The sequence below is a fragment of the Durio zibethinus genome, chromosome 13 (assembly GCF_047325235.1).
Source record: "Durio zibethinus cultivar Kanyao isolate XHJ-2024 chromosome 13, ASM4732523v1, whole genome shotgun sequence".
In the NCBI taxonomy this organism is placed as follows: Eukaryota; Viridiplantae; Streptophyta; class Magnoliopsida; order Malvales; family Malvaceae; genus Durio; species Durio zibethinus.
Genome location: NC_143174.1, coordinates 12,366,362 through 12,375,119, shown reverse-complemented (window position 1 = coordinate 12,375,119; position 8,758 = coordinate 12,366,362). Strand labels below are relative to the sequence as shown.

Genomic DNA, 8,758 nt, shown 5'->3' with positions numbered 1-8,758 from the left:
AAGCTTTTTTTTTTTTTTTCCTAAGCAGAAAGAACTATTTAACATAGATAAATCAAACAACGCCATCATAGAATAATAAAAAAATAAAAAAAAAAGGAGCTTATCCAAATCCAAGAGGCTGAGGGCGTTGCCCAATTAAAAATAGTAGCACTGAAGTCCAAACAAACTCAACACACTTAATTCTTCTCACAAAAAAGTTAAAATCCTTGTGGTACTTAGCTCCTGCTCCTACGACGTTCCCTTACACCATTTCTGCACCAAATTCAGTAGCAATATTTCACCCATATATCATAATGCAAAACCACAAACAAAAAGTAAATTAAGAGGAGCATAGATGTGAGCATGATGTGTAGAACAGGAGACAAAATCCTATTCAGTTCAATGCACTTGCTTGTTTATAGGTGAAAAAGATTACAAGAAGAAAGCCTTTCCAGTTACTAGTATAGAGTTCATGGAACTTCACCCATTAGCATATGGCAATTCAACCCGACCACTGTATGGGGGAGACCTGCTGTAGCTACGCCCATGAGGAGAGAGACTGTGACGTCTTGGGGATCGTCCACGAGGACTGTAACTTCTGTTTCAAAGTGGTAAGTATCATCCAATCATATAACGACTTCAATCAATCATAAAGATAAGACAATGTTTGCTTAGGAGGCCTTACCTGCGTCCATAGCTTGGGCTACTACGATATCTAGGGCTGCGGCTGCGACGTCTTCCTGAACCACCACGCATGCGGCATTCTCGAGCAAAATGACCAGGCTCACCACACTCATAGCACTTCAAATCAGAACCGCCAGCGCGTCCACCTCCACCTCCGCGTCCACCTCTGCCTCTAGAATTATGAGAAAGCTCAACTCTCCAGCCATTCTTGCCTGATCCAAGTACATGGTATAGAATGTGAATCTCAAATGACAAGCTCATGCTCATTAAAGATGCCATTAAGAAAAAGAAAACAGAAACTTGCTGTTAGATGGATGAAAGAGGTGAAGACTATAATCTTGCCAACAAGTTTTATAGACTTTCAAACTAATATAAAACTAAACTGTCAAAACAACAGAAAACAGATTGTACAGGATAATAAAATCAACTAAAGAGTAAATTACAAATAGAGAGAGGTCACTTGTAAATATGACCCATCTTATTAGCAAATAATGGCAGCAATGGGCTGCTTCATTGTGATCTAACAGCGTACACAAACTTCTTCCACAAATAGATATGTAGCTGGGGACACATAAAAAGCATATTCTTCATAATGCTCATCTGATTCTGCAGAAATAGAAGACTACTAAAGGCATACCAAGATCATGATTTTCAATATAAATCTTTCCTATCAATAAGGAAAGGGCAGCCCAATAACTATGTGATAGCTCCTAAATAAGGCATTATCCAGTTTTTTTAAAGAAATAAGGCTAGTTTGGCAGCTTTCATTTTCAATGAGAAAGGAATCACAACTAACTAGACAGAACATCAAGGATGCAACGAGTGCCATTATAAATTATAAGAAATTAAGAGGATTTGGTTGGAATACCATCTAATTCACGAATTGCATCCTCAGCGTCTCTGTGGTCATCAAAGTCAATGAAAGCATAACCTGGTGGTCTTCGAGCAACCCATACACTGCAAAAACGAATGACAACATTCAAAGGAATTATGAAAACAAAATCATGCTTGAAAGGGTGCATATTACAGACAATTATCGTCTATCATATAGCAGTTCAAAAGAAGACGAAAAAAAAAAAAGAAAGGTACAACAATATTCCACCTCCGAATAACTCCAAAGACACGAAACTCGTCTTCAAGATCCCGCTCCGAAACTCGTGGGTCAAGGTTACCCACGTACACGCGAGACATCTTTTTTCCTTGGGTGGATCAGACGAAACCTATCAAATAATTTTTACGTTATTCAAATTTCAGTTCAACACCAAACTAACCAGACAAAAAGGTGGTTGTAAGAATTACGAAAGCAAAGAAACATAGGAATTAAATCAAAATTGAGAAAATAGAAAAGAAACTATAGGGATATATAGATATAATCTATTAAGAATTAACTGCCAAAATTGAAAGCAAAAGTAATCTGCAATCGTAATTGTCTTTAGAAAAGTAAGGGATCAAAGCGAGTGAGAAAGATCTGAACCTCAACCTGATGAGTTGCGCCCAAGGAGGAAATAGCAGCTGCTTCTGCTTTTTGCTTTTGTTTTTTTTTTTTCTTTTTTTGGGGGGGCGGGGGGGGCGGGAGTTGATTTAGGGCTTTGGATTTTAGAAATAGAGAGAGGGAGAGAGAGAGAGAGAGTTAATTAATCGGCTATAGCATCCTTGTTGACAGTATATCTTCCAGATTCAGTCCTAAACAAGGAAACCATTTAGGCTGTGTTTTTGGAATAGTAGTATTGAGCCCATCATAGAATAGCATTTGGTTCAATTTGCGGTAGGTTAGTAGATTAAAGTACAGGCCTCATGCCCAAATTGCTTAACCACTTGACCGAAATCAGAATGCTCACTGGATTGGTCACTCGCATGAAGGTAATATTAAAATATAAACAGTTAATAATTCAAACATATAATTAAAGTATTTTAATCAATGTTCAAGATTTAATGCTCTTATGGCATAATGTCAAACTAATAGCTTGACTTTTATGGAGACATACTTTTCACTATGATAGCCTATTTCAATATTCTTTGGTACATTAACTTTTCTTTGCTTAAGTGGATTAATGATCAATTTAATAATTTTATAGGATTTTTTGATGCAAAAGATCTATAATATTGTGACAATTGCAGAGCATACATAACTTGTATTATTACAAACTATGATATAAAAAACTCTTTTTGATTCTAAACCTAACAGCTAAAAAGAGAGGAAGAAATTATCAAAAGAGATGAAAGGGTTTAAAAGAACATATTTATATCAAAGGAGGTTTACTTACAAACAAGTTCTTAAGGAAATTAGGTTATATCATTCTCAAAGAAGTTTACAACTTATAAAGGAGGAAAAAGCAAATAAATAGGACTTATAATAATTATATTGGATCCATGACTTAACATAAAACAATCAACTAGACTTAAAGTAATTGACTTGGCTAAAGATGATTTTAATAAAGTAAAGGTAAAATTACTTTTTTTTTATCAAAGTAATTTTAATAAAGTAAACTTGATTTGAATACGACATAAAGCATAAAGTTGAAATAGACCAAAGCAAAGCTTGAATTGATATTAATGTCGACACTGGTGTTGACAAATCATTATCACGCTTGTCTCAAAGTCTTTGGAGTAACTTGGAAAGTATCATATATAATTATACATAATTGGATTGGAATAGGGAATTTCTTTTGGCTTTAGCACCATGACTGAATTTCTTACTGGAGTAGCATCCTCACTTGAAGGAATGGTGGATATGTTCTGAAGAGAGGTTTGAATGTGAAGTATCTGCACCTAGAGTGAAATCATAACTTATATTTTCTAACCATTGGTCTAGGTCAAAATCTTCATACGGATCTTGCAAATCTTGCCATTCCATTTCTTTGATGACATCAGGGGGAGTCCAATAAGGGTTCCGTTCTATTGGTCCAACATGGTTAAGTTCATATTTTGTTGTTTTAAGAAGGGGTTCTTTCAGTGCACCATTAAATCTTGTTTCATAAATCTTTTTATCAATCTTGAGTTGATAATTGTATTTTGAAAGATAATTTTCCCATGAAACATCATTTTGGAGCTCTAACCAATTTTAACTGGAAATTTTATAGTTCATCTCACATATCTGTCTCTGATACTTTGTGTATTCAACAAAGTGGTCAAATAGAGAATCTGACGGTGAATAACTTTGTAAGCTATAAATTGCTGTGTAAGGAAAATACTGTGGTTCATTTACCAAATAACTACAAAATCTATGAAAAATCAAAATGCTATAAGGATAAGGGAAAACTTTTGTGTATCTTTCATAGGTTTCTATCCATTGGATCCATATGGGAATAGGTTGAACCATTGGAATAAAAACTTGAGGTGTTGGTGATTGAGATCCATCTAGTTTTGTTTTGGGTTGATGGTTGACTGGTGAAAAATATAAAGCCATCTTTTAAGCTTTTGGAGTAGGAATTCTTCAACAATGTAATAAAGGTGACAAAGGTACTATATGAAACAAATAGTTTCTTGAGAACCAAAATGGGTTAGGGAATTTGAAGGGGTGAATAAATTGGTAGTCTGGGTGCATTCTAAAGGATTGGATGAAAGTGTCTCCAAATCTTTTAAGTATTTTAGATTGGTATTTGAACAGAAGGTGTGGGGCTTTTGGTCAAAGGATTTAGGATTTAGTTGCAGTCAATCTTGGCAATTATAAAGGGAGTTTTTTAATTAGGATGTTGAAGAATTCATTATGAAGGTTAAATTCATCACTAAGTTGAGGTTTTGTTGAAGGAGGAACAAAGAGTTTTTTTGAGGATGAGGCTTGTGAGAAATAAGGTTAGGGTGAGGGATTCATCATTGATATTACAGAATAATTTTCAAAGAATTTGAAGTAGGTCTGAAAGAAAGTTCGGATAATATATCTGGAAAAACATTATCCTTTCTTTTTATATGTGTTGTGGTGAATGAATACTTTGAAAATCATTAGGAGAGTCTGAGCAATTGTGCATTTGACATTTGCTTTTTCTTGAAATTGAGAATTTGGTCAAAAGCTGACATATCTAGTTCCATGAAAAAGTAGTATCCAATAAGGTGAAATTCAAATCTTTGGATTCCATATTTCACTACTAAAATCTCTTTCAATGTAGAGTGGTAAGGATTTCCAAATCTTTGAATCTGCCACTTTTGTATCCACATATTTGTTTGATTCCATATTTGTCTTCAATTAAGATTGCCAACCAATAGTTGTCACTAGCATCTGTTTGCAATATCCATTTTCCATTTAAAGGAATCTTTAAAGTTGAAAGTGACTAAGATCTTATCTTCAGCATCTGTATTGATTGTGTCTACCTTTGGGACCATTTGAGTGGTTCTTTTTTTAGCATCTGTCTGAAAGGATGAGTCATCTAAGTAAGGTTTGAAAAAAAATTCACTATATAATTGACTATGCCAAGGAATTGTTGCACTTGTTTTTTTGAGAGATTTTCATCAGGGAAAGCTTCAAGTGTCTTAGCATTGTGAGGTTAAGCAAGGTATTGACCATTTTTCAAATGCATACCTAGAAAATCAATTTTCGAGGCACCAATGATCATCTTTTTCTCTGAGAGTATTAACTTATACTGTTGAATAATTATTTGAAACTTATAAAATAACTGTGTATGAGATGTGACATCTGAAGAGAAGAGTAAGATATCATAAACGTAGATTAGTGCATGCTCGAGAATCGGAGTAAAAAATCTTTTTTATTGCTTTTTAAAACAGTGAATGAGCCACTTTTAAACCAAAGGGTGTGACAATCCATTAGAAATGTTGAGGGATACAAAATGCCATTTTGTATATATCTTGTGGATATATACCTAATTGCCAAAATCTCGCATTGAGATCAAACTTTGAGAAAACTTTTACTTGTGACAGGTTTGCGAATAAAGATATTTTGTTGGGGAGAGAAAACTTATCATTTGTAAGAAAAACATTAAAAGGCTTGTAATTAATCACTAATCTTAATTTTCCATTAACTTCGTCTGATTTTTTATTGACATAGAACGCTTCATACACCCATAAAGAAGAGGCTGGTTCAATTAATCTTTGAGCCTAGAGTTGTGAACATTCTTTAATGGCCTGTTTGATAATTTTACAAGGCTTTTTGATGCAGATAATCCATAATATTGTGGTAATTGTAGAGCATACTTGTATCACTACAAACATGATATAGAAAACTCTTTTTAATTCTAAACCTAATAGCTAATAAAAGATGAAAAATTACCAAAAGAAAAGAAGAAGGTTTAGAAAAACATATTTATATTAGATGAGGTTTTCTTACAAATAACTTCTTGAGGAAGTTAGGCTATATCTTTCTCAAAGAAGTTTACAACTTATATAGGAGCAAAAAGTAAATGAATAGGACTTATAATAATTATATTGGGTCCATAAGTTAACATAACGCAATCAACTAGACTCAAAGTGACTGACATGACTAAAGGTGACTTTAATAAAGTGGCTTTAATGAAGTAAAAGTAAGATTCAATTTCTTTTATCAAAGTAGCTTTAATAAAGCAGACTTGACTTGCATGCGATACAAAGCATAAAGCTGATGTAAACTAAAGCAAAGCTTGAGTTGATGTTGATGTCGACACTAGTGTTGACATATCATTATCACATTTATCCTAGAGTCTTTGGAGTAATCTAGAAAACATCACACATAATTATACATAATTGGACTAGAATAAGGGATTTTTTTTAGCTTCAACACCATGACTAAATTTTTGATTGGAATAGCATCATCACTTAAGGGAACGATGGGTATGTTCTAAAGTAGCATCATCACTTAGTATCAGAGCACAACTCTATATAGAATTCTCATTCTATTTTATTTCTAACATTGAGTTAGATAGGAAAAGCCAAAAGAGTCTTCTTTCTCATGGATTTACCAAAAGTCAATAGTTCATAACCTTCTACTTCTAAATCTTCGTTTAGTTTACCTTATTCTCTTTCTTCTATAATTAGAAAATCTTATTTTTCTAAATTAGATTTTTTTTATGAAGTTAATTATTTTTTAAAAAATAAAAAAGTCCAAGAAATAAATCTTCCCATTGTTAATCCTTATATTGCATTCTCAAAATCCTCTACTTCCTTTTCTAGATCTATAAAAACCTTTTTAAAACCAAAATATCAAACTCCAAAATAATATGTTCAATCTACAAAGTTTAATCAATGCATTCTCCCAGCTAGATCTTAATAACACTTTGTAACTCTTCAGATTCATTCAGAATTTTCACAATAATGGCTGGACCAAAGATGTACTCTTATCCACTTTGGTGCTATCAAAATTGTGTTAAACTTTCATGGAAGAAATGGTATTCCTACTTGTACCAAAATGGCTTTGCTGGATACAAGATTCAAGGATTATTATTAACATACAATACTTGGAATAGTTGAGATAACGCTCAATGCTGGAACTATTTTCTTCATAGTTTTTCTAAACTACAACATGTCTTTCCATGATCTAACACTATTATATGCTTTAAAAGTTCAAGTACAAATTGTAGGAACTAAGATGAAAGGATTCCAAGCAATATTTCACTATCAGATGGCATATAGAATTTAAGATTATGCCATAAACTTGCCTCTACCTAACTCTAATGATGCTGTATTTGTAAAGCTAAAAGCTACAAACAAAAATCTTAGATGTGTTCATATTCCAAAATAAATCTCAAATAAAGAATTTGTTGCTTTACTCCATAAGTCGTGGACAAAAAGTTGCCAAAAGATTTGGAAGCAAGATAAACTAATTCAACGCTTTGATCTTTCCTACAAGACAAATCCAGATGGCACTGTGATAATTGAGTGTGATCACAACAAAGGAAAAGAAATTCCTATCCTAACTATTTTTCCTACACAGTTTATGATGCAAAAACATCAAGCTAAACCAAATGTACTAATTACACACTTTAACCTTGATAGAAAACCTGTATATACATACAAATCTCCAGAAAGACATTGCTATTGAATCATTGATTGTAGATGCAAAGGATGTTAGCAAAATAGCTATAGAAGCTTCTTTGATGATGATGATGATTCTCTAAAGAAACAAAAAAAAAGGTCTTCACAACAAAAATTAAAAGAAATATAGGAAAAAAGAGACCTTAAAGTTGATCTCCTTGGTGAACCTTCAAGAAAGTTTAACTATTATGCCATCTATCCTAAACATAAAAAACCAAACTTCCCTCAGAAAACCTGTAATCCTCATACACCTAAAAACACACAACCAAACCAACCCTCACCTCAAATGTGTTTGATGCAACCAAGCCAATCCTCTTATGATTCAGAATTTCCTCATTTCTAAGAATTCAATAGAGACCAGTACAAACATATTCCAAAAATCTCAAACCCCATTGAAAGAGATTAACATGGATACTTGAAAACTATATCCCGAGCATAATCAGTTTTGAATTGGCAAATAGAGAACTCTATTAAATAGAATGCATATCTATATAGGATAAATAACAAGATAAATCAAGTGAGCCAACATTTTGATCAGAGTATCATCAATGTTCAAAATATTATTCTTGACATTCAAACAAGGATAATAACTCTAGATAGATAACTCAAATACATACTAGAAGCTAACACTAGTTACACTTATGCTTGTACAGAAAGAGAAAAAGAGATGAAAAATCTTAAGATTCAATTTGTAGATCTTTAGAATCAACTCTGTTAGAAACAACAACAACAATAGTCAACCTCTAGTATTTTTAGTCCTATCAACACTAGAATGCATGATACTGTTTACCAAGCTTATGCTTCCTCTTCTTGCCAACCTTACACCCCACATTCACCCCCTAAACCTTTTTTCATACCTTTTCAGTACAACCCTCCTCTTACACCATTACCCTCACAACCAAGACAGTACTTCACACCAATATCAAAATAACTAGAACAACCTCTCTTTGGCACAACTGAAAAATGGATTCACAGATTATGAGAAAAACAATCAGTTGACCAAAAACCTAAGAGAATTGCAAAACAACCACTTCCTCAACCTTCAAAACCAAAACCAAGCATAAATATTAATGCTACTTCTTCAAACCTTACCCTTGAAACAACCACTCAGACCCTAAAACCTCTAACATAGCTCACGATT

At 33.2% G+C, this 8,758-nt stretch overlaps 1 protein-coding gene across 2 annotated transcripts; it reads right to left on the bottom strand.

Annotated features, from left to right (window-relative positions):
* Window positions 1-44: 44 nt before the first annotated feature.
* Window positions 45-2,294, bottom strand: LOC111302837 (serine/arginine-rich splicing factor RSZ22A-like). 2 transcript variants are annotated; one of them, XM_022898695.2, is made up of 6 exons: window positions 2,138-2,294; window positions 1,766-1,883; window positions 1,532-1,620; window positions 665-875; window positions 464-577; window positions 45-252 (listed from the first exon to the last, which is right to left on the bottom strand). In XM_022898695.2, exons 2-6 carry the CDS (start codon window positions 1,852-1,854, stop codon window positions 216-218), a joined length of 540 nt encoding a protein of 179 aa, XP_022754430.1. In that variant the 5' UTR covers window positions 1,855-1,883; window positions 2,138-2,294; the 3' UTR covers window positions 45-215. The 2 variants fall into 2 exon arrangements, with proteins under 2 accessions (XP_022754430.1, XP_022754429.1); XM_022898694.2 differs by having other exon boundaries at window positions 2,144-2,294.
* Window positions 2,295-8,758: the final 6,464 nt, after the last annotated feature.

Bases quoted from the DNA above. Each gene is read 5' to 3' on its own strand.
- LOC111302837 (XM_022898695.2), bottom strand. From the start codon at position 1,854: ATGTCTCGCGTGTACGTGGGTAACCTTGACCCACGAGTTTCGGAGCGG. The intron at 578-664 runs GTAAGGCCTCCT...ACTTTGAAACAG, and splicing joins AGCCCAAGCTATGGACGCAG to AAGTTACAGTCCTCGTGGAC. The intron at 253-463 runs GTGAAGTTCCAT...AATTTGGTGCAG, and splicing joins GAATTGCCATATGCTAATGG to AAATGGTGTAAGGGAACGTC.